General features: G+C 39.8%; 1 protein-coding gene across 2 annotated transcripts in view; it reads left to right on the forward strand.

Moving 5' to 3' along the window:
* Positions 1 to 21,629, forward strand: part of LOC130369395 (sodium-coupled monocarboxylate transporter 1) — an 84,768-nt gene that overhangs the window by 55,359 nt on the left and 7,780 nt on the right. Inside the window, exons 1-11 of one of the 2 annotated variants that reach the window (XM_056574593.1) lie at positions 1,849 to 2,199; positions 6,113 to 6,178; positions 6,785 to 6,836; positions 8,328 to 8,395; positions 8,834 to 8,988; positions 11,207 to 11,347; positions 12,093 to 12,222; positions 12,664 to 12,752; positions 16,105 to 16,223; positions 19,252 to 19,319; positions 19,891 to 19,977. In XM_056574593.1, the coding sequence (XP_056430568.1) occupies positions 1,849 to 2,199; positions 6,113 to 6,178; positions 6,785 to 6,836; positions 8,328 to 8,395; positions 8,834 to 8,988; positions 11,207 to 11,347; positions 12,093 to 12,222; positions 12,664 to 12,752; positions 16,105 to 16,223; positions 19,252 to 19,319; positions 19,891 to 19,977 (1,326 nt within the window). Of the gene's footprint in view, positions 1 to 1,848; positions 2,200 to 6,112; positions 6,179 to 6,784; positions 6,837 to 8,327; positions 8,396 to 8,833; positions 8,989 to 11,206; positions 11,348 to 12,092; positions 12,223 to 12,663; positions 12,753 to 16,104; positions 16,224 to 19,251; positions 19,320 to 19,890; positions 19,978 to 21,629 lie in introns of those variants that run through there. The other variant, XM_056574594.1, reaches the window with a different exon arrangement.

Here is a 21,629-nt window from a genome sequence, read left to right on the forward strand (position 1 = left end):
AAAGAGCTGTAGTGCTAGTTAAAGTGTACTTGTCAGATCCCACAAAAAAAAATGAATATGTTACTCAGTACCTAATCCTGACCATGTACATCTAATTCTTATGTCTCTATCACCTATATTTATTATAAAAAAGACCTCTTTTCATTAGCTCACAGTGTTAGAAATCCTCTCAGTGGTAGGAGGTGATTGGTGTGTCTGCTTTTGCAGCCTTTTCCATGAGTCATCTTTTGTCCACGACTCATGGACAAGCCTGTTGCTGCTCTTGGACTGGTTAGTGTCTGACAGTACCGATTTAAACACTGTGGTTCTGGCACAGATTTTCCCTGCACAATGCTTTCTGCCCATCAGCTGTGCAGGGAACTAAACCACTACCCCAATTATTAGAACTAAACCACTACCCCAATTATTAGAACAGAGACGGTTATGGTTTTACTAACAGAAGGTGGCCTTGATTCAAATCAGTGCAGGATCCAGAGGTCAACAATGAGGAAAAAAGTCATTGTGTATTTCAGCCAAAAATCATAGGTCAGCTTATATAGCTATTGCCACCATATATACGATTGACACATGTACAACTTTAGGCCAACTGAAAAACACCAATGAGGCTTAGATCTAAAACTTAACTTTTACTGAAATAATAATAATAGATGACATAAAAGGGTACACCGAAATGACAAAAAATAGTGTGGGATAGGGGAAAGGGATACAGGTGATACCCTAACCTATTGTCCCTAATACACAATAAACTACTCACTAAGTGTGAAATGGGGAAAGGGAATATTGACAAAATACACAATGTGTCAAATACAAGTGACTCAACCTCTCTTGCCAACGCGTTTCACCCCTAGAGTAACGGGCTCATCAGGGATGAGAGGGGAACACAAAGTTAGAGATGCAATTTGGTAGAGTGTACCACAAACATGTACAACTTTAAAAGATCAATAAATTTGATGCAGTCTACTGGGAAAAATGTTGCTAGGGATTATTATTATATCACTGCTGGTTGATTATAGCTATTGAGCTGCTGTTACAGTCCAAAGCAATACACTGAGATGTGTACAATCCTGTCAACCATAGCTATCCTCCAGTAGTTTACATCAATCATTAGTGCAATACAATGTTGTGTAAAAGTTAGAGGACATACAATGAGTTTCACTCTATAAGATATTCCCAGAAAGCACTTTACACTATTTCTCCTGACAGCAGTCTGTACAGTGTACAGTGTTATAGGTGACACATGTCCAGTGTTTACTTCCCTTCATTGTCTCCTGTGCTACCTGTAAATGCATTATGCTAAATCAATCAACATTATCCTGAAACCTGCATGTTTCTCAGGCCAGGAGTGTCGAATCTGTGTGATAGGACAGTGTGGGGGCCCACCTGCTGGGCCTGGCAACTTTATAAGGATCCCACATCTCAGATTTCATTTGACTATCTTTTTTTGCTAGGCAGCTCATTTTAGCTTTTTACCTGGTGTGCTCTACACAACCTTTTACCTCTTCTTATTTGTTGAGTTCTTATGCTTTGGTTAGATCTCTTCTTGTAGCACAGATTTACTCCCTTATCACAGCATATATTCTTCTTTGGGCACTCACTAGCTGTGTGGCAATTCCACCTGCTCTCACATTGTGACAATGACCGCTTTCTTTTGAGGCACAATCAGGTCTACTCCTTGCCAGTCTTTGGGAACTGTGTACTTTGGTGTTTTTTTTTTTCTTGTATCCAGTTACTAAGTGCAATCCTGATTTGCATATAACAGTTCAGAGGTAGCTTGGAGCCATCCCAAGTATATGATCACTACTGCCTCTCCTTGCAGTCATTCACTTTTGATTGCACATCAGAGTAGCTATGGCTACTCCGGGTGACATTGGTTCGTTTTCAGTATGGGACTATGTTGTTTTTGCCCTCATGCTGCTCATCTCTGCTGTCATAGGGATTTACTATGCATTTGCTGGTGGTGGGCAGAAAACCTCAAAAGACTTCCTAATGGGAGGCAGGAGCATGACTGCTGTACCGGTAGCTCTGTCCCTTACTGCCAGCTTCATGTCTGCTGTTACCGTGTTGGGTACCCCAGCAGAGGTATACAGATTTGGTTCTATGTTCAGTATATTCGCAATAACTTACACCATTGTTGTCGTGATCACATCCGAAATCTATTTGCCAGTGTTCTACAGACTGGGAATTACCAGCACCTATGAGGTAAGTGCACTTCTGTTTGTTTACAACACTGTACTGTGGAAACTAATATTAGATAGTCTGATAGGTGTATTATATATACTTTTCTATATATTTTGACATGCCGTGGACTTTCACAGGTTACAAGTTTATTCCAGTGTATAAAGGGTCTGACCTCTGGGACCCCTTGCAATCTCCAGAATGAGCCCTGACTCTTCATACTGCATGGAGTGGTGAATCGGGATGTGCTCCATGCATTGTCTATGGGAGTGCTGGAGATAACTGAGCGCTGTACTTGGGTATCGCCAGTACTCTCCTAGACAATGCATGGACAATGTGCTGACTCACTGCTTCATGTAGGTAAAAATAGTAAAAGACTGCAAGGCAGCACTCACCAGGTTAGATGTAAAAAGCTTTATTTCGAATTCCAAATATCATGCACAGCAAAGGGGTAGAGGGGGAAAAAAAATAACCGGAGCTTATGGGTATCGACGGTCCCATTTCACGGTTAATCCGCTTGGTCACATGGCATAATATTTGGAATTGGAAATAAAGCGTTTTACATCTAACCTGGTGAGTGCTGCATCACAGTTTTTTACTATTTTTACCTGTATCAAATCTTTTTGTCCATGTAAGAGCACCCCGGGCACAACGCTGACAGACACCTCTCACACATGCATCACAACCATAACCGACATCAGCAATGCAGTGCCGAGATTGTTATTTTCTCTTCCGCATTCACTGCTTCATGTAGCTGGGAGAGTCAAGGGCCCCATTCTAGAAATTGTGAGGGGTCCTAGAGGGATAAGCTTGTGATCACTGTGGGTCTGACCTCTGGTACCCCTCCAAATTTCCAAAATGGGGCTCCAACTTTCCTCGATGCATAGAGTGGTGGGTTGGCATGTGCTCCATGCATTGTGTATTGAAGTGGCGGAGATACTTTAGCACCCTATCTTCAGCACTCCCATAGACAATGCATGGGGAGTGCAAACCCACTGCTCCATGCAGCTGGAACAGTAGGGGAGGGGGGGGGGGGTAATTCTATAGATTTTGAGGTGTCCCCGAGGTTGGATCCCCTGCGATTAGATTAGATCTTGTATCCCATATCCTGAGGATGGGGCACTGAAATACCCCCTTTAAAAGAGTTCTCTGGTGTTATGTAAATAAGTTATAATATTAGTGTTTTAATTCCACCCAAGTGGATAGAAATTCTTGTTTATACAAAAAAAAAAAACTGTAAATTATAGCGATGTTCTTTGCTACAAATGTGTCCTGTCTAGGCAATCCTATGTGAGCTCACATTTGTGTTATTTTTACCCATTGCTCTGCACCATCATAGGAGCAGAACAATGAAAAACTGAGGTGCCAGAGAAGCTCCACACCAGACTGCAGCATTTTCAGTGGAATCTGAGGAACCAAACGGAACCTCTGATGTAGATGTAAACCTAGCCTCATATACTGAAATGCAAATAAAGCAAACCATATATGTATACTGCAAAGGTATTTCACTCACAAAAAATGGCCTAGACCATTGGTCTTTAACCTGCGGACCTCCAGATGTTGCAAAACTACAACTCCCAGCATGCCCGGACAGCCAACGGCTGTCCAGGCATGCTGGGAGTTGTAGTTTTGCTACATCTGGAGGTCCGCAGATTGGAGACCACTGGCCTAGACTAAATACGACTGTAGGAAAGTCTTATCTAAGAGAAGTATTATGTCTGTATGGCTTACCCCTTTTAGATGTTGACAAGACTGTCCACATTCAATGACAACAAGAAAAAAGATCTTGAAAGTGACAAAGAACTGATATTAAAAGTAGATTAGAAGGTTTTGTAAGGTTTATGTATGCCATATTACAAAAGCTTTAGTTACAGAAAAACCACTTTAGGAGTCTATTCTTGCATACAGTATCCTGCACATCTTTGATACACAGGATGTGAAGCTGCAGATTTCACTGTAAACTAAATGACTGAACACAGCTTCCAATCCAACACATCAAATATGTGCAGGATACTGTAAGTGTGAATACATCCTAAATGAATATGTACAGCTCTAAATTTGTTAACATATATTGCCCTTGCCTGGTTTGAGACTTATTTTGTTGAGCTTCATTTTCACTGAGGATATTCCTCAGTTGATTTTCTCTGCTCAAAATGGTCCATAATGGGCCCGGAATAAGCGATGTCCCATTGACGAACGCCACTTCTCTGGTGTGAATTCAGGTAGAAGAAACAGACATGGTCGCACATCTACAATCTTGTATAATGATCTAATTGCTTCTCAGCATAATATCGAAAACTAACAGGTTGTTAGTATACATTTTTTTATCAAAAAGTACAAGCCCACTCGCCACGTCAAGGCCACCTATTTAGAGTGGGTCCCTAACATCCCTAGCATAAAATGGCATAGCATTGGGCGGCGACCACCACCGCCGCGACACCAGTGCCCACAGGGGGGAAATGACCCACTGGCAGAGCGGCCCCAATGCCACTCAAACCAGTCTATGGGTCGCACCTCCCACAGACACGGCGCCACGGCAGCAACGGACGCCGCACAGCACCACACCAGTGTGAACAGGGATGTAATAGCTCACTTACCATGCTCTCCCAGTCAGACTGGGAGGCTGCTAGGAAAGAAATGGCCCTTGTGTAGCTAACTACTACTTATATAGGGTTGGGCTGAGGGGGTGGGGAAGAGTGCAGCACATGTTCAAACAAAAAAAATGGAGGGGATAGAAAACACTATGTGAATTCAGGTAGAAGAAACAGACATGGTCGCACATCTACAATCTTGTATAATGATCTAATTGCTTCTCAGCATAATATCGAAAACTAACAGGTTGTTAGTATACATTTTTGATCTGACAGAAGATTGAACATCCACAGCGCATTCTACACTGTGGTTAATTCACCATGCAGCAGGAAATATGTTGTGGATGCTGCTATGAGCAGACACATAGGGCTACCCTGCCACAGCCCTGTGTGTGCAGTAAGGTTTGACAGTTGTCCAGTGCGCCAATGTGACTCCAAGCCTTACTGCACACACAGGGCTGTGGCGGGGATAGCCTTGTGTGTCTGCTCAAAGCAGAATCTGCAGCATATTTCCCATTGCCCAGCAGATTTCCGTCAGTGTGAAATATGCTGTGGATGCACTACTTGTGACCCTACCCTTAAAGGGGTTATCTGGGCAAAAACACTGCCGCTGGGACCCCCCACGATCTCCCTGGAGCACCTACATTCTATCCGGGGCTGCGTCCCCAGGCTCGGAAACCCGGTGTAGTCTCGTGATGTCACATTTCGCCCCCTCCATTCATGTCTATGGGAGGGGGTGTGATGGCAGGGAGATCGCGGGAGGTCCCAGCGGCGGTACCCCCACGATCAGACATCTTATCCCTAGGGGATCAGATGTTTTTTGCCTGGATAACCCCCTTTAATGTGCCTCCAGTAAGCAGTGAAAGGCTCCTAAATCACTGTAACCTTTCTTACTATTTCTTTAACTAGTGCAGTATGTCAGATGTATAACAATGACTACTAATATCATGCAAATACAATCACCTCTCTGGAAAATACATGTTGATGCCCAGCTAGCCATTGTCACGGCCTGCCTGGAAACATTACTTTTATTAAGACGAATACTCGGTAGACAATAAAAAAGTATTTCTTTCTAGTTAACAGTTAAAGAAGCTTCCCAAGAAGCTGGTTAATAATTCCTTCTGGTAGCTATAAAAATTAAACATTGCTACCTGTAACTTTTGTGAGCCTCTAACTGTGCTATATAGTTCAGGTTATCCTAGTTACCATAAATGTGTGTTCTTTTGTATAGTATAACTAAAATACTGTGTGATATTTCCATCCTGTAATATTTAAATTAGAAATAATTTCATACACTGAATACTTTCCATGTAATGAGTAATCATACCTATTCGTTATTTTCACAGTACCTTGAGCTCAGATTTAACAAATGTGTACGACTTATTGGCACGGTCTTATTCATCATCCAGACGGTATGTCATGTCTAATGTGCGATTAAATTCAAGCCTGGCTTAGAACATTTCACAGTTTAAATCTGCATAAAAAATATGTAAACTTACAGATATTTAGTTTTACCTGTCTTGCTCTGATCTCGCTCTATATTACTCTTAAGCTATGTTCTTGGGCTGGTTTTATTTTTAATTTATTTTATAAATTACCATTTTATGTCAGAAAAATGCCCCCCCCAAAAGGTTGTCTCTTAGAAGTCATTTAATTTAATTGATGTGTTCACTTGTTCATACAGTACAATTAAGCCCAAGGGACTCATTTTTGGCCTTTTACATACTAAAATATTCCAGATGTTGTCACTTATTTTGGAACAGAAATGTCCTAAAAAGTCTAATCAGTTGTTTTTTTGGATTATAGCTTTAGTTGAAGCCCGAAACATGCCTGAAAAGTGGAAAAAAGAATATAAAAAACTACTTTAGTAAAAAAAAATTACTAAAAAATATGTTCCAAAAGGCAGAAAAAAGTCTGAATGTTTTTGTGTTGTTAAGATTTGATTAAAGATTTAATTATGCTGAATTACTTTTAAATGACTAATTTTGCAATTGTTGCAAATTTCTTTTTTTTTTTAGATTCTTTATACTGGAATTGTAATTTATGCCCCAGCTCTGGCACTGAATCAAGGTATGAAAGATAGATGAGAGCTAGAATATAGGAACCTCTGTTGTTTTGTTTCTGATCCCCATTGCAATTTTAGCTTTTAAGATATCTGCATGCCTAAGGCAATGGAAGGCAGGGAATCTCAGTGATCGGCTGTCACTTACAGAGCCTTCACAATCAAGTGTGTGGCCCATTAAGTACATCCCTGTCGTCCACACATCTTCTCTTTTCACCGGTGCTGTGTGGCCAATGATGATAATTTAGATGGCCACACAACAGATGAAATCTGCTGAGGAACGCTCATTCACCCAATAATCGGCCTGAGGAAAAGGGTTGAGGAGAGGAGCATGCATATTTATGAAGGGGGGTGTAGCACTGGGCAGTTGCAGGGTGTCAGAATGGTGCATCAAGGGGCTGGGGAACACCCCAAGTGCTCCAAGAAGCTAATTTCTGTATTAAGAGTTTCCACAACTCGGAAATGGTGCAAGAGATCAGAAAAATATAACCTGCGTTGGAATCATCATCACCCACACTATATACAGTTCATAGGTGGCCCACTAATAAGCCTGATAAACTATGTCTATAAAAAAAAAACAACAACAACAAAAAACTAAGAGGTACGGGGCTTTTACACAGGTCAGTTATGCTAAGGATTTTCCACAATTTATTTGATTTACACTGCCAGCAATATAAATGAGATTTTAAGAACTGTCTTTATTAAAATTTACAGCATGTCAGTTTATGTAACAAAAATGTTGTGAAGTCAAAGCTCCACAATAGAAATTCTCTCTGTGTGATTTTTAAGTTACCCTAGAAAAAAACTTGTCATGATTTGTGCTCGGCCATCTACAATTTTACTTGGTGCCACAAATAAGTATCTAAGCACAAGTTTCACCAGGGATAGCAACCCCCAATGAAAAGTCCACACTTCTTTGTAGAAGCTCATGGTAAGGAATCCGCAATCCCTTTGACACTGCCCCTGCTTTAGTCTGACACCAAATGTATTAGTCACCTAGTGGGTCCACATCATCTCTAGTAGGCAGCTTGCCAAGTTTTATCGTGTCTTAGTTATATTTAAAAAAAAAAGCACAAACGGATGCGCTCCGTAGTGTAACACCAAAGGTGAGTTGGTAACGCTAAGTGTGAATTGCGCTTACCACATGAAGTTGTACTCCAACCAAGTACAACAATGGAACAGGGCGTATCATCAAAGGGTCTCTGCAGCTTCGTCCCGCTGAAATAGAATCACGATAAAAACAAGCAATCTCCAGGTAGCAGAGCGGGATCAATGGAAGCGCTGAGACCAGATAAGAAGTTAAAAGGATTTATTTCCCATAATGCAACGCATTTACCGGTCACCCGCTTCCTCCATTGATCCCGCTCTGCTACCTGGAGATTGCTTGTTTTTATCGTTAGTTATATTTAGGAACACATCTGCATCAGTGCTTTTGTTTTTATTAGAAATTTTCTGTGGCCTCTAATTTCAATGGAATTTACTATTTGCATTTATTTCAGTCACCGGGTTTGATTTGTGGGGTGCTGTCGTAGCCACAGGAGTGGTCTGTACCTTCTATTGTACAATGGTTAGTAATACTGTCAGATTGCTTTGCAAGACACAAATATTGCAGTGGCACATATTTTTGCCTTTTTGTACTTTGACATGTGACATTTCTATTATGAAGTCAGACACCTTATTTAAATTTATTTAAAATGTGACAAAATATTCATATGTATAGGCAAATCAAAGTAGAGCTCTGCAGAAAAAAAACAACTTTTGGCTGCATTGACACTAAACATTGCAAGACATGACAAGTATCTGCTCAGATTTGCTTAATACTATCAGATAAATTACTATTTGGTACCATAGTTCTACCACATTTCAGCACGACTAGTAGCTAATGCCCATATTGGCTCAATTATCTGCTCATCTAATGTTGATTTAGTTCAGACTTGTGGCATATGTTGCATTATACAATTCAGTAAATGACGCACTTCAACTTTTGTGTTATTTGTTGTTGCAGGGTGGTCTTAAAGCAGTGGTATGGACAGATGTTTTCCAAGTTGGAATCATGGTTGCAGGATTTTCATCTGTAATTATTCGAGCTGTGGTTGTCCAAGGTGGAATTGCCCCCATTTTGAATGACTCCTTTTATGGAGATAGACTTAATTTCTGGGAGTAAGTCAATTTATTAACTGCTTGTCCCGCATGTTTTTACTTTATAATGTTGTTGAAGGGATTATCGGGACTTATTCCTGAGACCTTCTGCAATCATGAGTCATAAGCCAGAGAAGTGCACAGCAGAATGCTCCACTCCCCGTCTGCCAAATCCCTCCTTTTTGCTGCCTAGACTTATGCAGAGGAAAGGTTGGACTTGACTGACAGTCAGGGAATGAGGAGTATGCTAATTTGCACTTTTCTGGCTTCTAACTCATGATCATGGTAACACTTTAACCCCTTAAGGACACTTTAACCCCTTTTCCTCCTCGCCTTCTAAAAATCATAACTCTTTTATATTTTCATCCACAGACTAGTATGAGGGCTTGTTTTTTGCGCGACCAGTTGTCCTTTGTAATGACATCACTCATTATATCATAAAATGTATGGTGCAACCAAAAAACACTATTTTTGTGGGGAAATTAAAACGAAAAACGCAATTTTGCTAATTTTGGAAGGTTTCGTTTTCGCGCCGTACAATTTATGGTAAAAATGACGTGTGTTCTTTATTCTGAGGGTCAATACGATTAAAATGATACCCATTATTACATACTTTTATATTATTGTTGCGCTTAAAAAAATCACAAACTTTTTAACCAAATTAGTACGTTTATAATCCCTTTATTTTGATGACCTCTAACTTTTTTATTTTTCCGTATAAGCGGCGGTATGGGGGCTCATTTTTTGCGCCATGATCTGTACTTTTTTTTGATACCACATTTGCATATAAAAAACTTTTAATACATTTTTTATATATTTTTTTAAATAAAATGTATTAAAAAAGTAGGAATTTTTGACTTTTTTTTTTTTTCGTTCACGCCGTTCACCGTACGGGATCATTAACATTTTATTTTAATAGTTCGGACATTTACGCACGTGGCGATACCAAATATGTCTATAAAAAATGTTTTTTTACGCTTTTTGGGGGTAAAATAGGAAAAAACTGACGTTTTACTTTTTTATTGGGGGAGGGGATTTTTCACTTTTTTTTACTTTAACTTTTACATTTTTTTACATTTTTTTTACACTTGAATAGTCCCCATAGGGGACTATTCATAGCAATACCATGATTGCTAATACTGATCTGTTCTATGTATAGGACATAGAACAGATCAGTATTATCGGTCATCTCCTGCTCTGGTCTGCTCGATCTCAGACCAGAGCAGGAGACGCCGGGAGCCGGACGGAGGAAGGAGAGGGGACCTCCGTGCGGCGTTATGAATGATCGGATCCCCGCAGCAGCGCTGCAGGCGATCCGATCATTCATTCAAATCGCTCACTGCCGCAGATGCCGGGATCTGTATTGATCCCAGGACCTGAGGGGTTAATGGCGGACGCCCGCGAGATCGCGGGCGTCGGCCATTGCCGGCGGGTCCCTGGCTGCGATCAGCAGCCGGGATCAGCCGCGCATGACACGGGCATCGCTCCGATGCCTGCGGTTATGCACAGGACGTAAATGTACGTCCTGGTGCGTTAAGTACCACCGCACCAGGACGTACATTTACGTTCTGCGTCCTTAAGGGGTTAAAGGGGTACTCCCGTGGAAACCTTTTTTTTTTTTTTTTTTTTTTTTTTTTTAATGAACTGGTGCCAGAAAGTTAAACAGATTTGTAAATCACTTCTATTAAAAAATCTTAATCCTTCCAGTACTTTTTAGGGACTGTATACTAAAGAGAAATCCAAAAAATAAATGCATTTCCTCTGATGTCATGACCACAGTGCTCTCTGCTAACCTCTGCTGTCCATTTTAGGAACTGTCCAGAGCTGGAGAAAATCCCCATAGCAAACATATTCTGCTCTGGACAGTTCCTAAAATGATCAGCAGAGGTCAGCAGAGAGCACTGTGGTCATGGAAATTCATTTCTTTTTTGGATTTCTCTTTAGTATACAGCCCCTAAAAGGTACTGGAAGGATTAAGATTTTTTAATAGAAGTGATTTACAAATCTGTTTAACTTTCTGGCACCAGTTGATTTAAAAAAAAAAGTTTTCCACTGGAGTACCCCTTTAAAAGCTCAGAAAATTGAACTAAAAAAATACAAAGAAGTTTTAGTACATGCAGTTTTAATAATGAAAATACTTTGTTTCATAGCATTTAGGCACATGTGTGACATGAGTTTATACTAAATACTTAAATATTAATATGTCATTGTAATCCACATTTTTGATTATTTTCTCTAGTTTCAACCCCAATCCACTGCAGCGGCATTCATTTTGGACAATTGTCATTGGAGGAACCTTTACATGGACTGCAATCTACGGTGTCAATCAATCACAAGTACAGAGATATATTGCTTGTAAAACCAGATTTCATGCTAAAATGTGAGTATTAAATGATAGCAGCACTAAACAAATTCTTCATAACTTTTCTAAGGAACATAAAATAAAATCTTTCTGTGCATTATATACAATTAAATTAATTCATATGTTGATATATAAAAATATATCAACATATGAATGAATTTATGCATGCATGGGGGATTCTAAAGATTATTATGTAAAACTGCGATAGATGCTCGTAAATGTCCCGAGCATAGTCACCTTAGACTACGTTCACCACATTAAAATGAATGGCTTGGCAGGGTCCTGCTGTGTTATAAGCCTACATCCCATTCACCTGGGTTACCAATGTATAATACAAGAATTTGCATCAGATAGGTGTGAACCTAGCCTAACTTTGTGCAAACAAGCCTCTTCTGCTTTGTCAATAGGTATCAGTTAATGAATTATATGTATGATGAGTGAGGGGATCCTACATATATCTGGGGTCAAACTAAATTAAATCAGGTTTAAGATACAGGGAAAGTTTTCAACATTGACCACATCAATGGCAAACAGTAGAAGATCTGTTAGATCAAAGCTCTTCTTCCCTGCTTTCTTTTGTTGGTTCCCTTGTAGTCATTTTATTATATACAGTAATCTAAATAATAGGAAACACCACACATGCTATATAGCAATGATTGTTACCTTCCATTTGCTTATGATTTATCATTTTACCAGAAGTAGAAATGTATCATGATTCATTAAACTGGCCTTGAATATTTACTTTCTCATACTTTTTTGGTAGGTCCCTGTATGTGAATCTATTAGGACTTTGGGCTATTCTCTCTTGTGCAGTACTTAGTGGACTGGCTATGTATTCTATATATAAGGACTGTGACCCCTGGACTGCTAAATTTGTGTCAGCCCCTGACCAGGTAAGAAACAGTAAACCAATGGAGGCCAAATGCCTTCTTTTTTAGGTAATTAATTAGAGAAATGTCTAGTTATACCTTACTGCTATGGCTTCTAGTATTCAATGTAAATATGCTTTAGCAGCTATGTATATATATCAGTTGTGTTAGTCATCATTCTTTTGGTAGTACATTACGAATATGCATTTTTCGTTGTGCTGGACCTTAATCTATTATACAGAAGCTTCCATTACTCATATTCATTTCAATGGAGAAATGCTTAGGCACATGCAGCTACCACTTCATTAAAGTACATGCTGGGACTCATTGGCTTACCCATTTGCTATTTCAAAAATCTGAAATTTAAATCAGTGTCTTATCGATGAAATGACCACTGCTTTGTTAAATCTAATAATATATCCGTAATATACACAATACTTGATACATTCTCTTGTTTAATCTTAGCTGATGCCTTACCTATCCCTTGACATTTTGCGAGATTATCCAGGACTTCCCGGATTGTTCGTGGCATGCGCATATAGTGGAACCTTAAGGTAGAAACCAGATCTCCTTTTATCATCACATTACTTTTATATGTATTTGCACAGGACTCACCATTCATATGTTTCTTTTATCTGTAGTACAAAGATAATAGGACATTAAGATAGGACATTGAAAAGTAATTATGTGCTGTATTTAGGACTGTCCAGACAGACAGATAGAAGAAGAAGGTTATGAGTGGTTTGGTTATCTTCATGTTTCGCTCTTCCTTCCTGGCTTCCACCTTTTCCCTTCTTACAGATTCACCCAGGCTTGGAAACTCTCACTGTACCATATTAGAGATCGGCAACTGATAGTAAATTGGTTTTCATATCCAGAATCACTTGCCCTTACTGAATTGATGCCGGTTCCAAACCTGTGTCAACTTTAGGATTTCATTCTTTGGCACCATGTTATTTTCTTATTCTAATCTGAGCAGTGCTGTATGTATACAGTACATGGATAAACTTAGAACTAGGTTTTCTCAACCTGTCCAGGACCAAGGGCATACAGGTATGCCCTCAAGCCCTGGTACTTAAGGACCAAGGGTGTACATGTACGCCCTGGTCCCGTTAACAGGTTTTAAACTGTTCCCACGAGTTTAAATAAAACCCAGTGGCTCCCGGTTGCTACAGGCAGCCAAACTATATGTATACAGTACATGGATAAGCTTAGAACTAGGTTTTCTCAACCTGTCCAGGACCAAGGGCATACAGGTATGCCCTCAAGCCCTGGTACTTAAGGACCAAGGGCGTACATGTACGCCCTGGTCCCGTTAACAGGGTTTAAACTGTTCTCACAAGTTTAAATAAAACCCTGTCGCTCCCGGTTGCTACAGACAGCCAGGACCCACAGCTAATGCAGGGCACCGTGGATTGGGCATATGCAACATTAACCCTTTAGATGCTGCAATCAAAGTTGATCGCTTTGTCTAAAATGAAACCAAAACTATCCCGGCAGCTCAGTGGAGCTGATTGGGACTATCGTGACAAAATCGCAATGTCCCGATCAGCTTACTGGACAATGAGAGGGTCCTCATCTGCCTCTTTGTCGTCCATTCGGTGATCTGCCTCTCCAAGCCTGCTCAGCAGGCTAGAGCAGAAGAGCGCCGAGAACACTGATCAATGCTATGCTATGGCATAGCAATGATCAGTGTAAGCAATCAAAAAATATAATCATATGGATAAATCATATGTGGTACTGCCGCGTGCATAAATGTCCGAACTATTAAATTATAGGGTTAGCTAAACTGCACGGTCCATGGCATACATGTAAAAAAATGCCAAAGTCCAAAATTGCTCATTTTTAGTCACTTCATATACCATAAAAAACTAATAAAAAGCGATCAAAAAGTCCCATCAAAACAAAAAGGGTACCGATAAAAACTACAGACCACAGCACAAAAAAAAAAAAAGTTATAGGGGTCAGAAGTTGATAATTTTAAATATACTAGTTTTGGTGCATGTAGTTAGGATATTTTTAAAGTAGTAAAATAAAACCTACATTGGATATCCTTTTAACCACATGGACCTACAGAATAAAGATCAAGTGTAATTTGTACCGAATATAGCACAGTGTAGAAACGGAAGCCCAAAAGTTTCTAAATGGCGGTTTTTATTGTATTTCACACTACAAATATATATTTTTTTGTTTTGCAGTAGATTTTGTTATTAAATGATTGATGTCATTACAAAGTACAATTGGTGGTGAAAAAACAAGCCCTTATATGGGTTTATTGGGTATATGGGTATATTTATAAAAAATTTGTCTGATCCTCAAGATCAAAATGTGCTTGGTCCTTAAGGGGTTAATCTCTAGGCAAACTTTATTGAAATATATGTCACTGTATTTCAATCAACATATCTGTAGATGCTTGGGGGGCTATATCTTCTGTAGTAGTGTTCTATATATTAGCATATACAGTGGTCCCTCAAGTTACAATATTAATTGGTTCCAGGACGACCATTGTATGTTGGAACCATCGTATGTTGAGACCAGAACTCTATGGAAACCTGGTAATTGGTTCTGAAGCCACCAAAATGTCATCCAAAAATAGGAAAAAGTGAGGATTAAAGAAAAATAAGTAGATAACTAGTATAAATAAAGCAAGATCGTACATATAAAAGTAAGAAAGATCTGCTGGGAACTGTAAATCACTGTCAGTGTTTCCCAGCCAGGGGGCCTCCAGCTGTTGCAAAACTACAACTCCCAGCATGCCCGGACAGCCTTTGGCTGTCCAGGCATGCTGGGAGTTGTAGTTTTTCAAAAGCTGGAGGCAACCTCTTTAGGAAACACTGGTCTATGTAGAGGACAGGAGCTTCTTCAGGGTCCTGTACAGAACACGCAATGTCCTAAAAAAAGGAAAATGGAGCCGCCCTCACCTGATGCCCAAAGGAGCAGCTAACCCTGGCACAGGTAAAGAGTACAGAACATGTAATACCTCCCTGTACTGTAGGGGGCGCTACCAGACACCAGTCAGTGCATGCACTTTAGGATTACACCGGTTTTACCAGTGAAATATCCATTCTGATTGGTCGGTTCTTCCAGTCATTGACACGTTTTGCAGATTCCATAGCATTGTATGTTGAGTCTGGTTTCAAGTTACAATGGTCCAGAAAAGACCATTGCATGTTGAAACTATTGTATGTTGAGGCCATTGTAAGTTGAGGGATCACTGTAATCTGTTGTGGAGTTTTTTTTATACATAGGGACTACATTGTATGATCCATATATATTTTAGCTTTTTGCAATGACTACCTTTCTATTCTCATATACTGTGAAGAGAATAACATGTTTTTTTCAGGTGCACTGATGAATAATGTGAGTCTTTTTTTTAAAAGGGGTTATCCTGGTTCTCACCTCACAAACGCTGGCAGCTTTTTTTTTTTTTTACCACTAGAGCGCTGAGACTCTCACCCTCTGAGATGTGCTGGTGCTGAATAGAGGTGAGGGGTCTCAGTGCTCTGCTGAGAAGCAGCAGCCACCAGCATTTGTAAGGTGAGATCGGGCCCCGTTCAGGAGATTGCAGGGGGTCCCAGTTCCAGACCCCCATGAATAGACACTTATACCCTTTCCTATGGATAGGGGATATGTTTTAATTATGTGGAAATCCACTTTAAGTAGGGCTGTTTACCTTTAGATTTTAGTATGACTAAGGGCGCCATGTGCCACCAAAACGCATCACGTTTCACTATCTCTTGCAACCTGCACCTTATTATGGAATAAACTATGAGTTTTTACTGCACGATACCATGCTGGATTTACTTCATTGCTATTATAGTAGAAGATAGTCACATTATGTCAATATTACATTTCTTATTAACATTATTAAGATGGAAAAGATAACAGTACATTATTGTTTTCTAGCACAGTGTCATCTAGTATTAATGCTTTGGCAGCTGTCACAGTAGAAGACCTCGTGAAACCTTACTTCAAATCTATCAGCAACAGTGAGACCAAACTGTCATGGGTTTCCAAAGGAACAAGTAAGATCAATCTAATCTAAAATTCAATGTTCTGTGCATAAATAAATATATGATTTTCCATCTATAATAAACAGAATTAGAACCTGACCACCAGAAAGTCCAAAGCATATTTATAGATACAGAATGTATTGATTATGTATATAGCAGTTTCTGAGATATGCATTGAGCTGCCTAAAATATGTTATATTAGCAGACACCTTTAACAACATTCCTATTCTATGGAGTCTGGCAGATCCTCATTCAAAATATCTAGAACAGAAGAAAATATTGGATATGCAACATATAGCCCTTTATTGCATATTGCATATATTTAGGCATATTGCTTCAGCTCCTTATAATCAACGTTTTTATCATTTCCAGCAACTCCTACCACTGTCTCCTTAATAAACCATTCACATTATTAGTTATATGATACTTTGTTAACATTAGATTATATATTTTCCTAAAGTATCTAGATTTGAACAAATCAACAACAAAAAATATATTAGAAATGCAATGTATAGTTAAAGGGGTACTCTGGTGGATTATTATTATTATTTTTAATAAACTGGTGCCAGAAAGTTAAACAGATTAGTAAATTACTTCTATTAAAAAATCTTAATCCTTCCAGTACTTATTAGCTGCTGAATACTACAGAGGAAATTATTTTCTTTTTGGAACACAGAGCTCTCTGCTGACATCATGACCACAGTGCTCTCTGCTGACATCTCTGTCCATTTTAGGAACTGTCCAGAGCAGCATATGTTTGCTATGGGGATTTTCCTCTACTCTGAACAGTTCTTAAAATAGACAGCAGATGTCAGCAGAGAGCACTGTGGTCATGATAACAGCAGAGAGCTCTGTGTTCCAAAAAGAAAATAATTTACGCTGTAGTATTCAGCAGCTAATAAGTACTAGAAGGATTAAGATTTTTTAATAGAAGTAATTTACTAATCTGTTTATCTTTCTGGCACCAGTTTATTTAATTTAAGATTTCCCTTTATATTGCTTCAGCTCCTTTATAATAAACCTTTTTATCATTTCCCGTAATGCTGTTACTCCTACCACTGGCTCCTCCATAGACCATTCACATTATTAGTTATCTGATACTTTCTTAAAAATAGATGATATCTTTCCCTAAAGCCTAAGGGAGCGTTCACACTACACACTGACTGCAATGGGTTTAGTTCCATAACAGAAATACAGACCAGGATTCAAAACCGGCAGAAGACTGAACGTTGAATCTTCTAACAGAATCTGTCAGTAGAAGCCTATTAGTCAAAGGGACTTTGCATTTCGTTATTTCCACAACAAATTCCACTGAAAATAAGCCCTGATTTGGATTTATTTCTGCTCCATTTACCATGGAAAGAAAGGGAATTTTCCTTGCTGAATCACGTAGTGTGAACATATCCTATTTCAGGTCAGATTCTGTGTAATGTTTTGCAGATTCCGCACAGAATTTGTGCTGAATTTATGCAGAATTTCTTGCGTTCAATACACAGATGTCGGACGAAATTCGGAGGTCAGACAAAGGAGCCAGCATTATTAGAAGTCTACAAGGTAAGACGAAAAAAGACTCGGCAACTCACCGCTGCTGATCAACATGTGGACTTTAATCCATAGAACAGATCATGACACAGTCCGTGGCGGGGAAGGGAGAAGATGGAGGCAGGGGGTACAGGTGGAACAGCGCAGTTTCAGGTCGGCACAAAACTGTGCTGTTCAACCTGTACCTCTTGCCTCCATCCTCTCCCTCCCCCACACGTTGATCAGCAGTGGTGAGTTGCCGAGTCTTTTTTCATCTTACCCTGTTACCTATTGTGGTTATGCTCAGGGGTCAAGTCCTGGAACAACAGGCATACAGCTGCCTACGGAGTATAAGAGTGACACACTGTAACAAACTTCCTCCTCATCTAATCTCCTTACTACTGAGGTGACACACTGTAACAAACCTACTCCTCATATAATCTCCTTGCTACTGGGGTGACACACTGTAACAAACTTCCTCCTCATCTAATCTCCTTACTACTGAGGTGACACAATGTAACAAACCTACTCCTCATATAATCTCCTTGCTACTGGGGTGACACACTGTAACAACATCCTCCTCATGTAATCTCCTTTCTTCTGGGATGACACACTGTAATAAACCTCCTCCTCAAGTAATTTCCTTACTACTGGGGTGACACACTGTAACAAACCTCCTCCTCATGTATTCTCATTACTACTGTGGTGACACACTGTAACAAACCTCCTCCACATGTAATCTCCTTACTACTGGGGTGACACATTGTAGCAAACCTCCTCCTCATGTAATCTCATTACTACTGTGGTGACACACTGTAACAAATCCCCTTTCATGTAATTATCTTACTGGAGTGACATGTGACATGTCTCCTCCAGCTCAGCCCCGCCTCCTCCACAGCATCACACAGGTCCTTCAACCACAATCTTCTCTCTCCTCCACAGCTAAGCTCCGCCCCAAACATGTGATGGTGACATCATCACAGGTGCTACATCTCCAGCATCTAGCTGTCTGGGCCAGGGGAGGAGACGGAGGGAGGGTAACAATAATTCAGAGGTCGGTCCTGCAGGACTAGTGTAACAGGGACGGCGTTCCTCCTCTTGAAAAAGCAAAGGAACGCCGTTCCTGTGCATTCCTGCAGGACTCGAGCCCTGGTTATGCTGTCTAGTGGAGATCTGGATTGCATGCCTCTCAATCTCACCTGGTTATACAGATATAGCGGGGATAGTAGTGTCGGATTGGTTATATTATTAGAAGTCTAACTTTTATTTGTTGATTTGCTCTGCTCCAGGTACTTTTGAAGCACAATAAAAGCTACTTTTTTGTTATGTTTGTATGTATTTATTTTTAGCTAAGTCTTTATGTTAACAGGAAATCGACCTCTTTCAGGCATATTTATTTATTCTATACCTCTAATAACATTGTTTTTATCATCGGTATATGTATTTTACCAAGGTTTTCCTACTTTAAGTATCCAAACTCACGTGTACCAATCTTTGGAATGATTTGTGTCCTTTCCAGGTTTGCTGTATGGTGCTGTGTGTATTGCCATGGCGGGCTTAGCATCTCTAATGGGAGGCTTACTACAGGTAATTGATAATTTCACATTTAGATAAGTGAACATGTAGGCTGTTTGGATGCATTCAAGCCTTTTGTCAGAAACTCCTCTTCCATATAGTTCAGGAAAATCTCTGATGTTTGCCACTGTATAGGCTTAGAGTGTCATACATTGTTTTTAGGCTTTCATGTTAAAATAATGTTTATTGATTTGTATTCCTTTTCTTTTGCCTCTGCAAGGAAAGTGTAGTTGACTGTTTTTTTTTCACAGTAGAAAACACATATATCGATATATAAAAGTGTTGTTTTGGCATCTGTAACTAATGTTACGTTTAGTGTATCTGCATCTTACATCAAATCTAGAAGAAATTGATACTGGTTTACTTGTTGATCCATGCAAGTTGGTTTGTAAACTATAAAATGTAAACAATAAAATGGTAATGACATTAAATATGCTACATGGAGTAGAGTATGTTTACATCATATAAATGTTATACTTTATTATGAATCATGTGGGCATTGTGTATACAAATAGTAAAACACTCCGTCCTTCCTTAATCATAAGTCATAGACATTGATGACTTGTTTCTATACTTTTTACAGGCAGCACTCTCTATATTTGGCATGGTTGGAGGTCCATTGCTAGGGCTTTTTTCTTTAGGAATCCTCTTTCCCTTTGTGAACCCACTAGTAAGTATACAAGTATTTTTGAGATAACTGAAAATTGAAATAATAGGAGTGATCAATCTTTCTAAACAACCTACATGATGTCTCAAAAGTTCAGCAGCCATCTTGATGGTGGGCAAGGGTTTGTAGCGCTTGCTGCGCCCGTGCTACAAACCCCCCCCCAGTCTTCAGCTGCACCTGGCTGTCTGATTGATAGCACTACCCTTCCCCCTAATGTGGGGAACCTGCGACCTAATGTGGGGAACCTGCGACCTAATGTGGCAAAACTGCGACCTAATGTGGTAAAACTGCGACCTAATTTGTGGAACCTGCGACCTAATGAGGGAAAACTGCTACCTAATGGGGGAAAACTGTGACTTAATTGGGGGAAACTGCGACCTAATGTGAGGAACCTGCGACCTAATGTGGGGAACCTGCGACCTAATGTGGGGAACCTGTGACCTAATGTGGGGAACCTGCTACCTAATGTAGGGAATCTATGCTAACTAATGTGGGGAATCTATGCTACCTAATGTGGGGAATTTACGCTACCTATTGTGGGGAATCTATGCTACCTAATGTGGGGAAACCATGCTACCTAATGTGGGGATTCTATGCTACCTAATGTTGGGAATCTATGCTACCTAATGTGGGGAAACTGCTACCTATCTAATGTGAGGGAACTGCTGCCTACCTAATGCTTTTTGTCCCCCCCCCCTGGCAGTAGCACCCTCATCATCCACCAGCAACACCCCCCCAGCAGTAGCACCCCCATCAGTAGATCCTGCTGGTGGATAGTGAGGGTGCTACTGCCAGGGGGTGGGGGTAATAGCATCAGCTAATGGATGATAATGGGCGCTACTGCTGAGAGCGCAGTGTTTGGTAGTATTGTATTAAGAGGGTATGGTGTGTGGCAGGTGTTTATATTCAGAGAGTTCAGTGTGTGTGTTGGAATTATATTCAGAATCTACAGTGTGTCATATTATATTCAGAGGGTACATTGTGTGGTAGTATTATATTCAGAGGGTACAGTTTGTCATAGTATTATATTCAGAAGGTGCAGTGTGTGGTAGTATTATATTCAGTGGGTACAGTGTGTGGTAGTATTATATTCAGAGGGTATTGTGTGTGACAGTATTATATTTAGAGGGTACAGTATGTGGCAGATTTATATTCAGAGGGTACAGTGTGTGGAAGATTTATATTCAAAGAGGGCTGTGTATAGTAGTAGTATATTTAGAGGATACAGTGTCTGGCAGGTTTATAATAATAATAGTTTTCATATAGAGGATCAGAATCCGCTTACATAGTGAGTACCACTGCTTAAAGGGGTACTCTGCTGGAAAACATATTTTTTCAATCAACTGGTGCCAGAAAGTTAAACAGATTTGTAAATTACTTCTATTAAAAAATCTTAACCCTTCCAGTACTTATCACAATATTTTCTACCTTTCTACCGCACTGGGTGACACAACCCTAGCAACACCACTGGGCATGCAGGCTTGCTTTTACATGTTGTATTATAGTTCATATTATGTTGTGATATTTGCTATTGCTGTTGCCTTTTTATGGGCCTTCCAATTTACATTTGTGTAATGTATACATCATCTTGGTGGACTGTGGCAAATCACCATTGAATCCAGAAGCAAGTGAAAAATCCACAATCCAGTATTACA

The sequence above is a fragment of the Hyla sarda genome, chromosome 4, assembly GCF_029499605.1.
Source record: "Hyla sarda isolate aHylSar1 chromosome 4, aHylSar1.hap1, whole genome shotgun sequence".
In the NCBI taxonomy this organism is placed as follows: Eukaryota; Metazoa; Chordata; class Amphibia; order Anura; family Hylidae; genus Hyla; species Hyla sarda.